General features: G+C 41.0%; 4 protein-coding genes across 7 annotated transcripts in view; all 4 read left to right on the forward strand.

Annotated features, from left to right (window-relative positions):
* The first annotated feature begins 382 nt into the window (after positions 1-382).
* On the forward strand, positions 383-4,455 carry LOC308325127 (uncharacterized protein). Its single transcript, XM_080777536.1, has 3 exons — positions 383-598; positions 1,790-1,856; positions 2,063-4,455. The coding sequence occupies exons 1-3, from the start codon at positions 438-440 to the stop codon at positions 3,452-3,454; spliced, it is 1,620 nt and encodes a 539-aa protein (XP_080633662.1). The 5' UTR covers positions 383-437; the 3' UTR covers positions 3,455-4,455.
* A 1,175-nt stretch (positions 4,456-5,630) lies between these two features.
* Positions 5,631-8,566, forward strand: LOC308324966 (uncharacterized protein). The gene is made up of 3 exons (XM_080777321.1): positions 5,631-6,065; positions 6,158-6,241; positions 6,661-8,566. Exons 1-3 carry the CDS (start codon positions 5,700-5,702, stop codon positions 8,101-8,103), a joined length of 1,893 nt encoding a protein of 630 aa, XP_080633447.1. The 5' UTR covers positions 5,631-5,699; the 3' UTR covers positions 8,104-8,566.
* A 101-nt stretch (positions 8,567-8,667) lies between these two features.
* Positions 8,668-13,488, forward strand: LOC308325258 (uncharacterized protein). Of its 2 annotated transcripts, none has more exons than XM_080777733.1 (4): positions 8,668-9,664; positions 11,006-11,071; positions 11,319-11,555; positions 12,439-13,488. In XM_080777733.1, the coding sequence occupies exons 1-4, from the start codon at positions 9,287-9,289 to the stop codon at positions 13,480-13,482; spliced, it is 1,725 nt and encodes a 574-aa protein (XP_080633859.1). In that variant the 5' UTR covers positions 8,668-9,286; the 3' UTR covers positions 13,483-13,488. The 2 variants fall into 2 exon arrangements, with proteins under 2 accessions (XP_080633859.1, XP_080633860.1); XM_080777734.1 differs by having other exon boundaries at positions 11,319-11,386.
* Positions 13,489-16,436: 2,948 nt separating this feature from the next.
* Positions 16,437-21,571, forward strand: part of xrn1 (5'-3' exoribonuclease 1) — a 40,019-nt gene continuing 34,884 nt past the window's right edge. For all 3 annotated transcript variants that reach the window (XM_080777545.1, XM_080777547.1, XM_080777546.1), the window contains exons 1-5: positions 16,437-16,640; positions 18,532-18,764; positions 19,398-19,495; positions 19,715-19,824; positions 20,855-20,965. In XM_080777545.1, the coding sequence (XP_080633671.1) occupies positions 16,566-16,640; positions 18,532-18,764; positions 19,398-19,495; positions 19,715-19,824; positions 20,855-20,965 (627 nt within the window). In that variant the 5' untranslated portion in view covers positions 16,437-16,565. The remainder of the gene's footprint in view (positions 16,641-18,531; positions 18,765-19,397; positions 19,496-19,714; positions 19,825-20,854; positions 20,966-21,571) is intronic.

The following is a 21,571-nucleotide window of genomic DNA, read 5'->3' on the forward strand; positions in this document are numbered from 1 at the left end:
TTATTTTGCAGATGAATCAGATTTTGGCTTGATACTTATAGGCCTACAAACAAATGTTTTCTTCCTGCAACCATCACTTCAAAACTGGCCTCCCATTTTACAAATGTAAAGGAAGTGTTTTAATTGTTTTTTAATTGTATTTTTTTTAATTTAATGACAAACAGCAGAGCGAGGACTGTGGACTGTCACATTCTCATCTCGTCATTTGTGTATGTTCAGGTTCTGTACTGTTCTGTATTGGCCTTTTCACTCCAGCGCTACCACTGCGCCATCTAGCGGCTATGTAAAAAAGTAAGGACCGTCTCTTTCTTTTGGTTTCCATACTCTTTGCTTGATTCCAGTCCACCGCAGGCAGTTTAATTTCAGACAAAACAATGGCGGAACAGGTAAAGCTACCGATTCCAGCACTGCCAGTGCCGAGCAGATACGCCAAGAAAATGAAGATGGTCCAAGAAAAGAAAGCTGCCAGTCAACAAAGGAAACGCGAGACATGCAAGACGCGAATTTATATCGGCGTGGCCTTCTATCGGTGGCAAACCCTGAAGCTTTCGAAGCGTTTGAAAAGTGATGCCGAGTTAGCCGTACTGCTTCTGGACTGGTAAGATATATTTATTTAATAGATTTAGTTCGTGACCTGTCCTGGTTTGTCGGTGTGGTTTTTGTTTTACTATGGTAGCTAACGTTAGTTTACGACTGCCTTTGGTGTTTGAATACTTGACATATTTATTTTTTGGTGGACCACGTCAGCTTGGTGCAGTGGCGTAACAAATTAATCCAACAACAACACTGTCGTCCATCATGTCATAAAACATGTGGTGATGTCATGTCTGGCGGACGGTAGAAGTATTTTGAAATATCATGATCTGCATGGTTGCAAGTCTGTCTGGCTGGTGGCAATGAAATGCACTGACTATGGGAGCTGGGAGGATCATACCGCTTTTTCAGGTTGATTTGCAGGTTGCGGATCCTGTCAGGGTCTAGCATAGAGAAAGGGAAAGTGTATGTTTCTAGCATAGTGTGTGTGTTAGCCTAAGATTTAGACTCTTGTAGATAAAATACATTACGAGAGTGGCTGTGTGTGTGTTAGCCTAAGATCAAGCTTTCCACAGCCCACAGGTATCCAACCCAAATTTGAACATGTTGCACAAAATCATTAATGTGATATAAAAAATAAATGCAACCTGTAATTTAAAAATTTCACAGATGGTGATCTACAAGCTCACAAGATCATGAAGATGATATGCGTTGTTGGCTATTTGGTCATGTCTGAAGTGTGTGTGTGTGTGTGTGTGTGTGTGTGTGTGTGTGTGTGTGTGTGTGTGTGTGTGTGCGTACGTACTTGGAGACCAGACTATGACATCAGTAGATTAAAGATTTAAGACATTGTGCAGTGTGCATGTTTGTCTATGTTCGGTATGAAGCGTTGCCCAAGTTATAAATATCATTAACTGGCCTTGAACTACCACAATATAACCTAGTGGGCAACGCTTCGTATTATCTAACTGCAACATTCAGGCATGTGTGATTTGGACCCAATAATCCGGGTACACAAACAACACCCACAGACAGACAGACAGACAGACAACTTCAACTTTACATAAGTGACACATTAATAAGCTTGTGGAAATGTCTACTGTCTGTACCCATTGTGAGAGTACCTGTGTATGTATGGGGTCTTCTGTTGTCAGCATTTTGTGTGTATGTCTGTCGGCACCCAGCATTGCCCGAGTTTATTACGTAACAGTTAGAAATGAATCATTAAGTAATGATGTTCATCTGTTCTTTATAGTTATGAGAGGAATGACCTTCAGTCAACACCCTTAACAGCAAGTGCCACTACTTCGATAATGCAAGAGGTAAGCTGAAGACATATAACGTAACTGTTTTATCATGTTAGCTGATCTATTCTCTTATGACATGCATAGAACAGGGATGCTAGGATCCATGTGGTTTCTGGGGATTATTATTCTGTTTATGTCTACTAGTTTCTAAAGTGCTGTAAAGGTTATTATTATTAAATATTTGTGCACATGAATGATATGATCTTCTCTATCTTTTACAGGTTGTTCCTTCAAGTGTCACTCGCAGCTGCACCAGTGATCCAGACACCTCTGCTCCCGATATTACTGAAGTTATTGGTTATACTGATGAAAGTGACTCCTCGGACGAAGAAGAAAATACTATGGTGTCTGATCATAGTTCAGACAGTGATTGGAAGGCTGGCCTAAAACTCCGCCAACTCTGTCCTGAATGTGGAAAACGTTTCAACATTCAGAAGACGCACACATGTGAATCTAAATTAAAGCCCTTTTCTTGTACTGTGTGTGGCAAGAGATTTGTCACTGAGCATCACCTAAAAATTCACAGCAAGATCCACAATGAAGGCTGTGAGCATGTGTGCAAGTTCTGCTTCTCAACCTTCAAAACAAAGCTTGACAAAATTGTGCACGAGCAGAGCCATCCCCGTGTAAAGAAGCCCTTTCAATGTCCTGACTGTCCAGAGGTGTTTGCCAAGCGCAAAGAGCGCAACAACCACATGATGGGTCACAGAGGCCCCAAAAAGTACATTTGTCACATATGTAACATGGAGTTTCCACATACCAGTGCTCTGGAGAGGCATGTTGTTGTGCACACAGGAGAAAAGCAGTTTGTATGTGAGGTGTGTCAGCGCTCATTCAGCCAGACAGGCCATCTCAAATCCCACATGCGCGTCCACACAGGAGAGAAACCCTATCAGTGTCCGCACTGTGATCAGAGCTTTAATCACAATGTTAGCCTGAAGAGTCACATCCAGCGTTATCATGGACAAGTCCCTGATCCTGGGATGAAAGTGCAGCTGGAGAAGCCAAGAAGGAATGAGTCTGAGGTGGATACGGATGAGACAAATGAAATGGAGAACAATGCTGCTTTGTTCATCTGCCACATATGTAACATGGAGTTTCCATATAGCGGTGTATTGGAGAGACATGTGGTTGTGCAGACCGGAGAAAAGCAGTTTGTATGTGAGGCATGCCAGCGTTCATTCAGCCAATCGGGCCACCTCGTATCCCACATGCAAGTCCCTCACTCAGGGACCAAAAGGAAAGAGGCTGAAGCTGAATTAGATGAGATGAATAACAGAACAGGAGTGGAGAACAATGCTGCTGAACGGGCTGAGTCAAGAAAGAGGGACATGTGCATTCCTGAGGAGGAGGATGTTGACGATGAGGGGGAGATGGAAGTAGATGAAAATGGGCAAACAAAGAAAGGGAATAAAAGGCACAAATGTAGACCCAAAGGAAGGCCAAAACGAAATGCAGTCATTAGTTGTTCAGATGTCACAGACAAATTGCAGAGGAAGTTCAAGTTATGTGTTGGTGATGACAATGATGAAGGTCAGGGCAACAGTGATTTAGCCTCAACGGTTGAAGAAGAGCAAGAGGAGAAGGTAGAAGATATGAAAACCCAACCCTAACTGCAAGCAGGACGCATGTCGGGAGCGACGGGTGATTTCATCATGTTTGGTGTGTCGGATAAGCGTGTGCACCCCACAAGCCTATAGACGAGGGGTGTCAATCTCATTTTGGGATGGGGCTACATTGGTCAAAAGAGAAACATACTGAGTCTAGTATAAACCAGTGGTTCCCACACATTTTAGCCTGTGACCCAAAAGAGTAATTTGATGTCTCCCCCGGGACCCAAACTAGAACAGATCTACAAGCTCACAATGTGTCGCTTTGCGACACAAGGGGACCCATAACAATGTGTCCGTGACCCACAAATGGGTCCCGACCCTGTGTTTGGGAAGCAGTGGTATAGACAGTGAGTCCTATACAGGTCAAAATGAAGTGAATTGGAGAACAGTGCTCTTGATGCTGAGGAGGCTATGTGAAATGATAACGCATTGTCCAAGCTGGAGGAGACAGGTGTGGGGCCAAAATTATGTACTTATCCTATGTTTGTGTTATTCTCATTAGCAGTAAGATGTAAGTGCTGACCAATTAACTGTATGCTTGGCTGCTGTTGGTTGGTACAGATTTACAGCCTTCGAAAAGGACAAAGTAGATATCATGCTCCACGTGCATTGTTACATATTGTTGTGTTTATATTTGGGCTAAAAAAAGGAGTCATGTCAAAGTGTTTGGCCCAAACCTATAGAGGAAGACATAGAGGAAGGCAAAAGGACATTCCTTTGGTCTTGTTGGTGAACAGTGACAATGTTGGCTGTTCTGTTTCAGCAGAGGAGAAAGGGGGAAAAAAAGGCATAATGTAAAACCATATTGAATGTTCAAATAAGAAGGGCATGACTGTTGTACCTCTTACTCTATCCATAGCCTTCAGTCTCCCAGGAGAACATTGAAAAGAAGGTCACAAGTTGCAACTCTAGAGTAGTGTTTCTCAAAGTGGGGTGCCAGTGGGGAACCCTCTGGGTTCATTGATGGAGTTCCAAAGGGACCCTTACCTCTCATACTTGGGGGTTCTTGAGTTGAAATCAAAACATTTGAGAACCACTATTCTAGAGAAACTACAGAAGATGAGACTAGACAGTTGTGTGATTCTGAAATGTATCAGAAATGGATGCCCAGTAATACCTGGTGCTTATAGACTATTATTTGTCTCTGAAACAAGAGTGCATACTAAAATATACTGTTGTGTTTAGTGTGGAATAGTCTCAAGTAAACGTATTGATGAGAAACTGTCTGCTTTCTTGAATTTTCAATGTAAGAATAAACCAACATGTTATGTTTTCAACGCAAGCAATTGAGAGAACAGGAAACGGGAGCAAGTTTTTTTTTTATTAGGCTCTAATAATTTTAATATGCATACATTTCTCCCCGGGTTGTTATAGTTTAATATAGGCTATGCTGATTTGATTGTTATAAAAAGTACATAAAGTGTGTTTGCATTATTCCCATTATACTGTAATAAGATAATTGCTGATCATTTGAACTGTATGCTTGGCTGGTGGTGATGGTATGTCTTCTCACCTTTGAGTGAACGTTATGCAATGTGTTTATTTTGTTAAACAGGAATAATTGTCTCATTTGTTTTAGCCGAATGCAAACGAAAATAAGAGCCTGGGTATTGAGGCTAAATGACAGCAGATAATGCAGGACAAGAGTTATTTAAAAGTTCTATACTTTTGAATCAGTAAAGATCAATGTGGAAGGAGGTAAGAAGGTGGCGAACTTTAGAGGATCCAAGGCATCTCTGTGCAGTTGAGGTAGAAAAATCCTTTATTTAATTCTAGATAGATAGATAGATAGATACTTTATTTGTCCTTTCGGAAATTTGTTTTGTGCACAGCAGTCATCAGGATATACATAAAACATGCAAACAAACAGATCACAGACAGTACATAGACAATAAAGAAACAGTGCCAACAGAAGGCCACCAGTCATAGTTCCAAGAGGCATCACATCACACGGAACTGAGATGGGGCCTGCTTGTTCATAAGTCCTATACTTATGGGAACAAATGATCTTGAGGCCCTAGCCTAGATTAAAATCTATAATGTATGGGTCCCAAACTTGTGCAATACCAAAAACGGACACGTGGGGGCAGTCATACAATTAGATACGCCTACTCTGTTGGAAATGAAATAGAAGAGGACTTCCGTGAAAAGCTTCAATCACATCCATGGAAAGAACTCATCACCCGTGCCTTAACATTTTATCTGAGTTTTATACGTGTCATTTTTAATAGTTGTAAGGGTAAAAATGGTGGCTTGGTGTGTAGTGCCAAACTGTAAGGGCGCTAAATCGGCGGCGAGTGGAGTAGTAAGTTTTCACCATTTCCCAACAAACGATGCTGACCGTTGCAGGGAATGGCTCAGGCGCATAAATCATCCCAAGTATGACGAGTACACTCCACCAAGTAGGCTGAAAAACCTGCGGGTCTGCGGCTTGCACTTCAGAGAGGAAGACTTCTGTAAAAGCATGAGGGCCAGGATAATGGGAACAGCAGAGAAAAAAACATTACAAACGGATGCAAATCCCTCAATATTCCCTCAATATAGCAGTACTGGTGAATATGAAACGAGTGAAATTCCTGGACCACTCGAAGAACCTAGCTGGACAGATGAGGTGAAGTAGACAAATATTCACCTTAATGATAGTACAAAGATCATGTGATTTACTGTAACTAAGTGCTAATGGACTACTGTTTTCTTGATCAGAACGCTACTGCACCAGTCTCTGAAACTGTGTTAACAGCAAGTACAAGCACGACCACTGCATTCCTGCTAGAGACTGTTTCAGAGGTAAGTTGACCACTATGACATACAGAGCATAACATTGTTATTACCATGTAGCAGATCTAATATAAACTAATCAATCCTGAGTGTTAATGTATCTCAGAGATAGGAGAATACAAGGTAAATAAAATGACCCATTTTATTACGTTTATCCCCATAGCCCACCAAATAAGGTGTTTTATAATGCAATATACATTACTGTTAAATTTACTTTCATCATTGCTTAAGTTGACATGTGAAAATATAATCTCAATGGCCACATAAGTCATTAAAAGGTCGCTGTTATAGAATGTGTCATCCTATAATACATGCAACAGGTCATCTTGGTCCCCCATGGAGTGCACTGGGGGGGGTCATACATGAGGGGACAAGTGCTGATAAGAAACTTAAACTGGATGAAATCATATTTTCTCTATCTTTCACAGGTAGTGTCCTCGGGTGATACTCACAGCTGTAACAATGGTCCAGAGAGTCCTGCTGCTGCTGAAGTTGTTGGTTTTACTGATGAAAGTGATTTCTCAGATGAGGAAGAAAATAGTATGGCGTCTGAGAACAATTCAGACAGTGATTGGGATCCGGCAAAGGAACGCAGTGTAGAAAACGAGATTACAGACAGTGATTCGGGTACAAATGGTGATTCAGGTACAAATGAGATTGATGAAGAGGATGGAACAGCAGTTGGCCTAAAACTCCGGCAACTCTGTCCTGAATGTGGAAAGTTTTTCAACATTCAGAAAACTCACACTTGTGAGTACAAATTCAAGCACCATTCTTGTAATGTTTGTGGCAAGAGATTTGTCACTGAGCACCATCTTACATCTCACAGCAAGATCCACAAGGAGGGTTACAAACACGAGTGCATGTTCTGCCTCAAAACCTTCAAAACGAGGCCAGACAAACTTACACACGAGCAGAGCCATCCCCGTGTAAAGAAGCCCTACGGATGTCCTGACTGTCCAGAGGTGTTTGTCAAAAGCAGAGACCGCAACAAGCACCTGCTGGCTCACAGAGACCCCCTAAAGTATATCTGTCACACATGCAACATGGAGTTTCCACATAATGCTGCATTGGAGAGACATGTGTTGGTGCACACAGGAGCAAAGCAGTTTGCATGTGAGGTGTGTCAGCGGTCATTCAGCCAGGCAAGCCATCTCAAATCCCATATGCGCGTCCACACAGGAGAGAAACCCTATCAGTGTCCGCACTGTGATAAGAGCTTTAATCACAATGTTAGCCTGAAGAGTCACATCCAGCGTTACCATGGACAAGTCCCTGACCCTGGGATAAAAGTGCAGCTGGAGAAGCCAAGAAGGAATGAGTCTGAGGCTGAATTAGATGAGACAAATGAAATGGAGAACAATGCTGCTTTGTTCATCTGTCACATATGTAACATGGAGTTTCCATATAGCGGTGTACTGGAGAGACATGTGGTTGTGCAGACTGGAGAAAAGCAGTTCGTATGTGAGGCGTGCCAACATTCATTCAAATGGGATGATGATGATGATGAGCAAAAGAAGGATGAAGAGAAGAAGGGGCGTACAAAGAAAGGGCATAAATGGTACACTGGTAGGCCCAAAGGAAGGCCTAAAAGAAACGCAGTGATTCCCTCAGATGTCACGTACAAATTGAAGAGAAAGTCATGTGATGGCGATTCAGCCTCAGAATCGGCAGATGAGGAAAAGGAGAAGAGGGGAGGCAAAAAAATGAAAAAGACCTCCAGGAGATCTAAAGGAAGAGCACAGATCTATGGGGGTGAAGAGCAAAGCAGTGACTCTGATTTTGATCCAGCAGGTGGGAGAACCAAAAGAAATGTGGTGCTCAAAACTGTAATGACAGAAGGTGATGATGAGGAAGGTAGCTGTTGCTGAAGAAGTCATAAACACATATTTGAATGTGTGTCTCTGTTCCAGCAGTCTGAGATAGGAACAAAAAGAGTATTAAAACAAAACCGAAGAGAGAGAGAGAAAAAGCTTCAAAGAAGTGCATAAGATTGTTTGGGGGATTTACTTGGAATATACCAGATATGGTGTTCAATAATACCATGTAAGACTCATTTATTTTGTCTCCATATTAATGATAGCAAAATACTATATACTATTTTTTTTTGTGCAAACGATTTATCTGTTAAACATGTTGATAACTGCGAAACTTGTCTGTTTTCTTTTTGTTGAGCTTGACTTAAAAGAATAAGAATACAATACAATACAATACAATCAAATCAAATGTATTGATATATTTTCAATGTAATCAGCAAAGAAAACAGGAGCAAGTGCTAGAGCCCGCCGTTTTTTATATACCGCATATAAATGACTATTTACGTGCATGCACTTACATTTTAAATGATTACAAATGTACATTGTATTCTATGTTTTCATTAGTCCACAGCAAAACGAATGTGGCGCTTCAGACTTGTTATTGTATTTTGGCACAATAGTACTTGCCGTAGGCGGCTGGGGCTGCAGTGCATTGTGGGAATGGGAAACCCGGATGTAATTGAGTAAAGAGATTGTAGCATTTGCTTCAGGAATAAGAATAAACCACACTAAACTAAAGCTCCGTGTTCCGGGTATTTAAGGGTTATACTTATACTGACGAAGTAAAAGTGTCATCGGTATATATAAGACGACGTATTTTACATTGTGTATTATTGCGACGTTACTGTAGAACTGTACAGGCTCGCAGAGGAAAGAACCAACGTGGGGTAGTTAGTTCCTTTGCCTTTCCAGTCAAGAATGCAGAGCGCTGCAAGAAGTGGATTTTGGCAATAAAGAATCTGAAGTTGAACGAGAACAACAGAAGCAGAAGCTACGAAAGCAGATTGTGTACTGTTTGTGAAAACGGAGGAGATTCTACGCGGCCGTGGCAGCTCATGGAGGGAAAGTACCGCTGTTCTAGTCTCCAACTTGGACGAAGAAACCGAAGAGGCGCAAACGTAGATCTTAAAATGTCCCGTTTCACTAGTTATGTCTAAAAGGTATTAAAACAATATTTTGAAAATAGCAGATATACCGGTACATCTACAATCAGACAATTCGCGACATTACTGCAATCATGCCATTGCAAGTGTGCCGTTGTGCAGTACCACATTGTACAGTTTGGAAGAGGAGGAATCACCCTGGTGGTGTTAGTTCGTTCTGCTTTCCAGTCAAGGACCCAGAGCGTTGTAAAAAGTGGGTCAGAGCAATAAAGAACCCGAAGTACAATGAAAACACAGCGATCGGGGAGCTACAGAAGGAGCTACAGAATGAGAGGGTGTGTAGTTTGCACTTCAAACCGGAGGAGTTTGAACGCGACGAGATGAAGCACCGTCTCATGGGAGGTAGAGGCAGAAAGCCTGCAGCATACCTGCAGAATACCTCCGTTCCTAATATAAACTTGGACGAAGCCGAGTCAGCGGAACCTCCGCCAGCGAAAAGGAGTCGAACACAGGTAGGCTACTCATACATGTATGAGTAACAAAGAACTCTGTACTTGGACAGTCTTCACTGTTATATCATGGTCCTGGACATGGACTTATGACTTCTTACACTGATATGTTAAACCTAAAAGAAATTCGGTGCCAAGTGAGACTATGATGACTATCAGATGGCTATGCCTATGACTTATGATCATTCTTATGGTGAATACCGGTAGATTAATATTTTTGAACATCAAGGTTCAAAATGACCCTTCACATTAGTACAGTCCCACTGTCCCACAGCTGGAAATGGTATCAAATGGGAATATGTCTGGAAAAAGTTGAATTACTGTTTAATAATTAAATTAAATACATTGCTCATGAATGCCTTCAAGTTCAAATGAATATTGTAACCAAAATGTGAAGAATCATTTTATTTACAAAACGAATGAAAAAAATACAAGGCATCTATGTTTCAGCTGTTATAGCTCTTCAAAAGCTCCTCGACTTCCCGGATTCCAAAGTACTCTCTCGTTGGGCCGTTGTAGATGAAAATCTGGATCTGATGGTGTTTATTACGCAGACCATATACAGTATAGGTTATAGTGACTTACTTGTGAAGTTGGCAGCAGCAATATTTATTTACTTACATGAGTCAAGGCACCAAAAATCTGCCCCGATGCGTTGGTTGCTGCTCCTCGTCTGCTCAAGAAGCTGCTGTTGCCCGCATGGCTTCCTCCTCGTCCCTGCGCTGGAGCTGTTCCTCGTGTATATTCGGTTTCAAATAAATAGACCTGCTGTATTTCTCTTAACGTGCAAATAGTCGTCTTCCTCCATGGAATGCAGAGTGCAGACTCTGGTTGCCATGATACAAATCTGATGGCAGTGATGGGGTGGAGTCTGGTTCAAGGTTGAACAAAATCTTCTAAATCTCCCTCTGAACTGTCTTTGGGGCTTATCTGACTAAGACAACATGTAGTTCGGAAAGAAAGTGAGACCAGTGCATTATGACGAGATTGTCGTCATCCGCAACTCTGCAAGTTTCAAATGACTAAAATATGTAAAAATACAGATTGAAAAAACAACAAAAACATATTTTTTTGTGTTTCTTGGATTCAGTTATTTCCGTCGTTCCAGTGAAGGACGCAGATCGGTGAAGTGGGTCACAGTTATATTTAAAAAACACTTTTGGATACCAATCCGTGCCTGCAAAGAATAAATCTAGTAGAGATAATAGTAGAGGTAATAAACTAGATCTAGTGATTCATTAGTTGATTAGCAAGCTAAAGCAAACCTAATGTAGAAGGGTTGCTAAAGGACAAACGTTAGCCTGGCCTGTAACTAAAACTAAACTTTTGTTTACATCTCACTAGGCTACGCTCCCAGAAGTGGATAGTATGAACATGACAGAGGTTTCATCCACAAGTCTGGAACCGGAGGTGAGCTGATTCATCCGTCACTATAAAGCAAGGGGGAGTGTTTGAAGGCTATAGTGTTTATTGGTTGTCTGTGCCATGTGTTATATAGTTTCTCTCTAACAGCTAGTTGGCCATTGCCATGGCCTGCTATACCCTAAAGTAGGTTCTTTGCCTTGTATGCTAGAAATCAGAGTGAATGGTTAGAAATAACAACAATGTTGTGCTGTTTCCAAGTTCTGGTTACATTCAATTTGTTTTATTTTTACAGGTCGATGTTGTACCAGATTGCTCCCCCGATGTGCCTCGGACATTCACAGCAGCCCATGAAGCAAACAAGTATGAAGCAAACATTCTGTCCCTCTTCAAGAGGTGCCAAATCTGCGGCTGTCCAATTTACAGCACAGATGTTCACTACGTTCGTGGAAAGATGCATGTCAAGTGGGACTGCTTCGGTGGCCACGCAGGAACGTGGAAGTCCATGATGAGTTTCACATCAGTGTTGAAGGTCAGCCTGCCCTAAAAGCTGTGGTCGAACCATGGGCCATGACACTAAATTTGATTTACAAATAAATATTATTATTGCACAATGCACATGTTGATACTGACAATATCTCGTTCAGTCTTAGGGCCGATTCATACTCCTATTTTAGAGCCGAATAAAAGTCGGTTCGGCTCTGTAGAGCCTACAATGTGACGTCATTTGAGGTTCAGGGGGGGGGCGGGTACCGTCCTAAAGTCAACTCTTCAGTGCTACTGAAAATCTCTGACGAGCCGAAATCATTTCAGCACTACAGCGCCGAAACAGCGGTAAAATAGGAGTATGAATCGGCCCTTAGTGTAGGGGAGAGAAGAGCATTTCACTGCTGGAATAATATACGGTCACTAAAAGTTAGCTCTATTTGTAGTGGGAAAGTGTATTAATTAAACTTGTAGAACTATGTTGTGCTTTCCTTTTCTGCCAATTGATGTCAATCACCTTGTTAGTTACCTTGTCAGGCTGTATCAAGTGGTCAGGGAAGAGAGAGATATGTGTTTGGAGGGTTCTTTTTTGTTTTCAGTTCATTAAGCATTTGATTTAACCTGTATTATGTAAATAATAAATAGTCTTGTATTGGGTCTGTAAATATTACAGCTTTTTCTGAAGTTATTGTGGGAGTGTCACTGTGAAGATGCTGGACTAGTAGAGGCTGAATTAAATCTCTCGAACTACAGGAAACAGAAATGTGCTATACTGTATATTATCTGGAGAGCGCACAGAAAATCCCCAGACACTAATGTCTATGAAGTCTTCTCTTGCTCTGCGGAAAACCAGAGACCAGTGCTTTGTAAATCATGATGAGAAACCTGAACCCAATTTGAGATTAATCTATTTCTTCTATATTTTACAGGCAGAGAATCCTGAAGACTTACCAGATGAAGATGTGATGGTGCCTATGGACAGTTCAGACAGCAACTGGGATCCCCTGGAGAATGGTACAGACAGCATGTTTACAGACAGTGATTCAGGTACAGATGAGATTGATGCAGAGGATGATGCACCTCGCCAACTCTGTCCTGAATGTGGAAAGTTGATACAGAAAAACATGAAGAAAGCTCACACATGTGAAAACAAAATAAAGCACTATGCTTGTAATGTGTGTGGCAAGAGATTTGTCACTGAGCATCACCTAAAAGTTCATGGCAGGATCCACACGGAAAGCTATAAGCATGTGTGCAAGTTCTGCCTCAAAACCTTCAAAACAAGGCCACGTAAACTTGCACACGAGAAGAGCCATCCTCGTGTAAAAAAGCCCTATCAATGTCCGGACTGCCCAGAGGTGTTTGCCAAGATCCAAGCCCGTCGTGACCACCTGCGGAATCACAGAGGACCCCAACAGTACATCTGTCACATATGTGACATGGAGTTTGCATATAGCAATGCATTGGAGAGACATGTTGTTGTGCACACAGGAGAAAAGCAGTTTGTATGTGAGGTTTGTCAGCGATCATTCAGCCAGGCAGGTCACCTCAAATCCCACATGCGCACCCACACAGGAGAGAGACCCTATCAGTGTCTGCATTGTGATAAGAAGTTTAATCACAATAATAGTCTGAAGAATCACATCCAGTTGTATCATGAACAAGTCCCGGAGAAGACAACTATGAGTCAGTCTGAGGCTGAAAAAAATGAGATTAATGAAATGGAGAACAATGCTGTTGATGTACGAGAGACGCATAGTGTATCTCTGATGAAGAGGGGAAAGAAGAAAAGGAGATTGCATGCAACAGTAAACAGAAAGAAGAGGTTAACAGGTAGACCTAAAGGAAGGCCGCAAATTAATGCATTGATTACCTCAGATGTCTCAGACAAATTGAAGATAAAGTCATGCGATGTTGATGAGAATGATGAAAGTTGGAGTAACAGAGATTTAGCCTCTGACTCAGCAGACTAAAGAAGATACCACTTGGAGATATAACAGAATACCAAAGAATTCTGCGATGGTAGACTGTGTTACTGTAGACTACACAGTCTACCACCGCAGAATTCTTTGGTATTCTGTTATATCTCCACTGTAGAGCATATCGGTGACAGGGAAAAGGACAGCAAGTGGGGCTCAAACCTGTAAGGACAGAGGGAGACGTAGCAGAAAGCAAAACAACATGGCTGTCCTCAGTCCTGTAAAGTCCATTCAAAATTACTTTGAATGTTGCTGAATAACGCATATGTTTGAACATTTTATTTGTCTTTTCCAGCAAAGGAGATTGGCACAACAAGGGTATAATACAAACAAAAGGTTAATAAAATCAAAAGAATGGTCAACGGAGGGACTTTTTGTCCGTCTACCTCCTTCCACAGCCTTAACCCATTTAGGACGTAGACCCCTTTTGGTGTAGTTCCCTTCAAGACGGGAACCCCTTTTGGGGTTCTTGTTATGTACAATATATAGTAGCATAACATTTTTGTATATTTTTTGAATAAATGTTTTTCAGAAAACTTACGTCGGGATATAGAAGGCATTTTTAGAATCGGCCTCAGTCTTAAATGGAGTCCCAGGAGAACATTGAACAGGTGTCTCCTGGTGCCAACACTAAAGACAAGACTAGAAAGTTCTGTGGTGCTGAAATATACGGATGACCAATAACAGCTGATGCATAGAGTATTTGTTTTCGTCTTTCTTTTTAAGCCTCGACAAAGAGTAAATGGTATACTATCTACTATTTGTTTTGTACAATACATTTCTCATTAAATTGTGTTTGTTTCTTAAAGGTGCTGTAAGTGATATGTTTTGGTTAAAACAAAAAAGCATTTTGTTAAACGAAAAAGTTAATGCTCTATACTTTTAGTAAACATTGGTGTATATAGATTGTTTTGTTCAGTAACATCTCTCAAGCTCTTTAGTAAAATACACTTTTAGATGGGTCCGTGACACGTGACATAACCTGAAGTTATGCGGGAACACCTAAGTGGCAAAAAAAAACTTTCTGGCCTTGACAGACCATAGATCCAAACAGAAAAGTCCTATCTGATGTCCTAAACGATGTTAAACTTTATGCATGCGCATACCCTCTATATCAGTGGTTCCCAAACTGTGGTGCGTGCACGCCTCCTAGGGGGTGCACAACATGAAAAGGCTATGGTTATACAATAAATATATTAACATTATGCAGAGTATATGCAGAATATAGCCTATGCTGCATATATATGCCATATTCAGGTTCATATATGTGTTATATAGGAAATGTATAGCTTATGCCATTTTTATTTCCATGTAGGGGGGTGCGCCATCTAGGTCAGGACGTAACAGGGGGTGCATGGCCAAAAAGGTTTGGGAACCGCTGCTCTATATCATCCAGTCAGGAGAGAAGAGAACACATTTTACTATCAGTTTCACTTTGATAGTGTTCTGTGCAATTTTGTGTAGAGAAGACTAATGTACCTGTGTGTTTCAGGTGCAAAATAATTTGATTCAAAGGGGAATTGATATGTTCCAGCATATGTGGCGATTGAGTGGAAATGAAATGGATGTGTTAGCCAAGGAACTGCTAGTGAGGAGATACAGGTATTTATCCACATGAGTAAAGAAAAGGCTAATGATGTGGGGAGAGGCACAGTCAGGGATCATCGACATGTTGGCTTATGGTGGACATTTTTGTCAACATTCCATTTTTGCCACTGACATACAAAAATGGGTGGACAAAAAACATTACCAGAAACACATAATATCCCTGAATGACCATAACAGGTCTGTAACTCTAAAAGAGTGTTCAAATCGAACCAAATAGACCTGTTCCATTCGAACACTCAGTTAAGGGGGTCTTTGCAAATAAAACATTTGAGAACCACTAGTACTAGCCTACTAGTGGAGTCCTAATGTGCCATAGAGTCGTAGTAAATAATACATACATATTCTGAAGAAAACCTGTAGAGTGGAGACTTGACATTCAGTCATTTAATTGGTGTGTAAAACAAAATCTAAAATAAGACTTATTAAAGAAACTGGTTTGTGGGATATAGTATAGTATATATAGTAAAGATATTCGTAATCCATCTATTAAAGGACAACTTTTCAACCTATCTTCATATAATAGGGCCTCACTAATAATCATGATAAAATGTTCTTTCTACTCAGTCTCATAGGAAGGCTGTGGGCACTGGGCAGTTCAGAAACTTGCCCAACAGTGACATCATCGATGGGGAATCCAAGCTAATACAAACTGCAGGCTTTCTAGTCCTGAAAAGTTGCAATGCAAAAATGGAACCCATCGCTCTCACAATAATAAAAATCTAAACATGATGATGTCACTGGTGAACGGGTTTCTGAACTGCCCACAGCCCTCCTATGAGACACAGACAGAGTCGAAAAAATCAACGACTCCTTCAAAACCGCTCTCAAAGGGCACCTACAGATGGCTGCAATTCGAAACTGGCCTCTGTAAAATCTGAATCCCCTTTTCCCCTCATTGTATATGTATCCTTTCCCTTTTTGCTTCCTACATGATGAATTCCTGTTCTGTTCTTTGACTACATAGAAGTGTCTATTTGTATGTCTCTAAATGTTTTGATGAATTGAACAATGTGGACCCTGTTGTAAACAAGTGTAATGCTTAATTGGGTCGTCCACTCACAGTTGACAGTCTCTGTATTGAGTTTGTTCTTAAAATGTACTGTAATTCTACAAACTGTTAATAAATATTTCAATCAATCAATCAATCAATCAATCAAGCCCTCGTTGAAAACAATTCACACTCCAGCTTGTCCCGCTCCAGGCTGCATGAACAGCGTTCGAGCGCTCGGTTTCTGCCCCCTCAATGTCGTAACTTTATGGGAGTGTGTTCCGGAAGCAGTCGTATGATCTCGCCGGTTGCCGGCGGAATGTTTTAGTGACGGACAACAACCAGAAATAATCAAAGAAACGCAACCTGAAACAAAAACCCGAGTCCGAGGCTACAGGCAACTTCTCATGTTACCGACATATTTACCCTTCACTGTTGTACTCATTTGATTCATTTTGAAGGGCGAGCCTTTGTGGTAAAGATGGGAGTGCCGAAATTTTACCGTTGGATTTCGGAGCGATACCCTTGTCTCAGTGAAGTTGTCAAGGAACACCAGGTAAGAAGACATGGATGCTAACTGTTTAGCCGTATTGCTATGCAGCTCTTTAGCCGGTTTAGCCTAGCTGCTAACCAAGCTAAATATAGCGGGCCGAGGACTTGTGTTCCACGTAACAGATACACAGCCTGGACTGGTCACTGGTCCCTTCAAAACATACAGAACTGAGCTCTGTTTTCATGCAGCATATTATTCACAGTTGCCTGTATTTAAATCTAATGTCACGTAATGTTGTGTTGCTGTGGCAGTGACGCATGAACAGTGCGGTAACGTTAGTTTTATGTCAACATCTCAACAATAACGTGTTGTGTTCTGTACCAAAACAAATCCCCGTCAAGAACCTCAAAATAAAGTGTTTCGTGGTTCTCAGTTATCATTGTTTCTTCTTGGCATTGGTTTGTTTGAGCTTTGTTGGACAGGAACATTCTGAACAACAATCAAACCAATGCAGTTTGCCTGTATAGTGCTCAGTCTGTTTTGAATAGATCATTGACATTCACATTCAACTGTTTAATGAGGATTGATACTTTAACTGACTTTTGATTGATTGACTGAAAAGGATCATACATCATGTCATAGAGACCCCGTGTGGTGAACTGCAGCGACCTGGAGGACAAGGTTGCAGTTAGAATTACAGGAAGAGCAGTTGATGTTACATCAGTAGATGTCACTAGTTTCACTTGGTGTTGCATCAGTAGTCTCTGTTAGATCTGTAGATGTCACTCCATACAGCTGATGTTACATAGATGTCTTGACATTCAGTTACTGTTGATTGATTAAAATATTTATTAACAGTTTGCAGAATTACAGTACATTTCAAGCACAAACTCAATACAAAGACTGTTAACTGTGAGTGGACGACCCAATTAAGCATTACACTTGTTTACAAGAGGGTCCACCATGTTCAATTCATCAAAACATTTAGAGACGTACAAATAGACACTATATAGTCAAAGAACAGAAAAGGATTTCATCATAAGTAGATGTCTCTACATTCAGTTGCTAGATCTGTACATGTCAGTCCATTCAGTTGTTGTTTCAAAGATGTCACATCAGTAGATGTCACTAGGGCTGGAGTGGTATGGATTTTTTTGTTAATAAATCACTGTTTACCGGTGGTATTGAGCGATGCCTCAAAAAGGTTGTTTTGAATGAATACATAATTAAGTAATAAAATATAAGGGGCATGGTGGCACAGTAAGCGACCTGCTCACTCCTCATGCATTGGAGGAAACATGAGCTCAGTTCGGGGCTCTCCCCAGGTTGGCAGAGGGAGAGTAACGCCCAGGATTACAGTTTAAGCAGTTGGCAACGTTGAAAAATGGGTTACAAATCGTGGGATAAAAGATTAAATCATGTCACTCCACTCCACTCAGTAGACTTCGTATCAGATGTTGCTCGGTTGGTGATGCTTCCACGTTGCCTCTGTTATGTGATGATACTGTACATTGTAGCCCTGGTTTGTAAAGTCCCATGTTTTTATTTCTAATTACACCCCATTGTATCCGTTCAACTATCGACACTTGAAATATTTTTCTCTTTGAGTCAATGAAAATGATATTGTTTTTTCTAAGTCAAGTGTGACATTGCTTAAGATTTGTCATCCAAAGGGTAGATCGATTATTTGTTATGTAGTGGGCGGCGTGCATTTAGATCACAGTCTGTTACTTCATTTCTCATTGTCCTGACACTCTTGAATCCTGATGTAGTTGGCAAAAGAGCTTAAAGGATTTCTGCGTTTCCCTGCATGATTAATTACACTGTGACCACAAACAGAATTCAAACCATTAATATGCATTTCATTTATTATAGTTTTTTTTTTACCCTAATCCACCCCATCACTTATTGTTACTTTTCTTTTATATCCTCTCCTGTGTGTCTCCCTTTTCAGATTCCTGAGTTTGACAACCTATATCTGGACATGAATGGAATCATCCACCAGTGTTCCCACCCTAATGATGAGGATGTGCACTTCCGCATCTCTGAGGAGAAAATCTTTGCAGACATTTTCCACTACCTGGAAGTGCTCTTCAGGATTATTAAGCCCCGCAAGGTCTTCTTCATGGCTGTGGATGGGGTGGCACCAAGGGCAAAGATGAACCAGCAAAGAGGAAGGAGATTCAGGTATGGAGCGATGATGTCACATTTTGAATAATTCCTTTGATCTGTGATCATTGATAATAATAGTCATTAAAAGTAAATTCGTCCTATTTCCAGGTTTATGAACACGTTTCCTTTTCACCTTTAATCAAAGCGTATTATACTAGAATATCTACCTCAAAGTGAAAGCATAAACCAATATTTAATTAGATGACTAATTTAAATTAAACAGCGTAACCAACCTGGCTTAGATAATTAATACATTTCCCTTCATTCTTTCAGTTTTCTTAATTTTAAAAACAGACTAAGCTTGAAGGACTTGGACCAATAATAGTGTAATAATCAATGAAAGACATTTTTGTCAGTGTGACCGGGGTTTATAAATATTGAAAAAGGTCAAAAGTATTAACAAGAACTTGTGACCAAACAACCACAAGATTTGATGCATTTTCTAAAATGTAACAGTTTTGGACATAAAACGTTTCCACTCGATAGCGATGATAACGTAGATATTGTGATATAATTGAAGGACCACAGCACTGTATGCTAGGAAATGCAATCTTAGTGAATTGGAAATGAGGGTGGAGAAAGGGACATTCTTCGTGACTGTGATTGCGAGATGTGAATGACGGCTCCCATAATATTATGTGTGTTTAGGTCGGCCAAAGAAGCGGAGGATAAAATCAAGGAAGCCCTAAAGAAAGGGGAGGTGCTCCCCACAGAGGCTCGCTTCGACTCCAATTGCATCACTCCTGGTATGGTCAAATCTGTTCCTTACACGTCCCGTTTGCATCACTCCTGGTATGGTCAGATATCTTCCATACATGCCCATGCTTCCTTCACTCAGGAATGAGAGATACAAGTGTGATACAACTACAACGTTTCACCCCAGTATTATACAAATTAAGTTATTCTCCAGAACTGTGCTGACGTTATAGTGGCTAGAAGTTATACAAAGTGTCTCCACTTCAAAGGTACGGACTTCATGGCAAGACTCCAGGACCAGCTGAAATACTTTGTCCACAACAAGATCTCCACTGACAGAACATGGCAGGGAGTCAGAGTCTTCCTGTCTGGTCATGAGGTGTGTATCGCTCTGTGTTGTACATACAGTACATGTACATTATTAACAACAGATGTTTTTACAGTGTGGAACTTCATCGTGGCACCATTATGAAGGGTGACGCTGGATCTAGGGGCGCATCAAACTAATCACTATGAAAAGAAGGTTTTTAAATATTTTTCCCCTTTTTTTAAATTCAGTAGCAAACGTTTTAAAGAAAATAGCAGATTTCTTGAAAACGTTTGCCACTGAATTTAAATTAGGGGAAAAAATATATAAAGCAGATTTACAAGCTCAGTGTTAGCTCACAATACATCATGTCACTCATCGTCATGAACTTGTAGATCGGCTATATTCATGTGACATTGTTGTATAACAAAGTAGCCTATAACATAGGGCTTAAAGTACAACTTTAGTTTTTTTCAACCAAGGTTCATGTTTTAGGTTGTTATTAGAGAAAGTAAAAGATGATTGTTGTTATTTTTTTTCATTTGCTGCTTTCTTTCGTTTTAGGGATTGTAGCTGTTGTTGACAGGGGGGCGGGGGAATTCGAGCATGGGGCTAAATATGTATTATTTTACAAAACTTTCTAGCGATATTTTTTTAAATTATTTAATATAGTCCTACTAGATCCCAAAAAATTACATCTGGCCACAAAAGATCACGAGATCTACTACTGAATGTGTCAAACTGACATATTGAGCCTATGACGCACAGTGCGGCTTCCCACCAGTAGGCTACCTTCACATTCAGTAGATCCAGTAGGACTATAGTAAATAATAAAAAAATTAATCGCCATAATATTGTGTAAAATAAATCATATTTAGCCCCATGCTCGAATGCCTGTCAAAAACAGCTAAAATCCCTAAATGAAAAAAAATGAACACTCATCTTTTACTTTCTCTAATAACAACCTAAAACATGAACCTTGGTTGAAAACCACTCGATATTTGCACTTGTAGCCCTAATGGGTCCAGTGTTGGAACTTGGTCGTGGTGCTATTATGGAGGGTGATGCATCATCTTAATGTGTTTTTGTTTCCCCCCTGTAGACGCCCGGTGAGGGGGAACACAAGATCATGGAGTTTATTCGCTCAGAGAACGGCAAACCGAATCACGACCCCAACACACGCCACTGCCTCTATGGGCTGGATGCTGACCTGGTAGGAAATACTCTGTGTGGTGATGGCACGCTGTGCAGTATGTGTCTGCTGGTTGTGTGTACATGTCCACCTGTTTAACTTTAAGTATTTGTTTAAAACTGGCTTTGAGCCCAGGCGGTGGCGTAACCGTCTGGGCACCCGACTGGTAATCCAGTCGCAGTGTGCCGCGGGGTCGACTCCCGAGCCCGACACGGCCTTTACTGCATGTCATCCCCCCCATCTCTCTCCCGTTTCCTGTCAGCCTACTGTCTGTCCCTTCAAAAAACCAATAAAAGGCGTAAGCCGCAAAAAAAGATATGTATTTTGCTGTGTACCCCTATTTGAAAAGATGATGTGCCATTGAGATAGATTTAAGAGTAGATTTGAGTGTTTAAACATTCCCTCGTTTTTCGGTGGAGCCCCTGCAACTGCACACTTACTTTAATTATTTCTGTGCTATCTACGAATATAATCGTACCCCCTGGGCTAGGGTACGGCATCAGCCATCTACGGACATGTTGGTACACCCCGTATACTCCATATAGCGGCGGCCGTCAATTTACCTTTTAGCATTGCTCCGGTTGCTATGGTGCGCCTCCGTCCCCACCAGCTATGGGACTTTTTCCA

The sequence above is a fragment of the Protomyctophum bolini genome (genome assembly GCF_963924005.1).
Source record: "Protomyctophum bolini genome assembly, chromosome: 12".
NCBI classification, from domain to species: Eukaryota; Metazoa; Chordata; class Actinopteri; order Myctophiformes; family Myctophidae; genus Protomyctophum; species Protomyctophum bolini.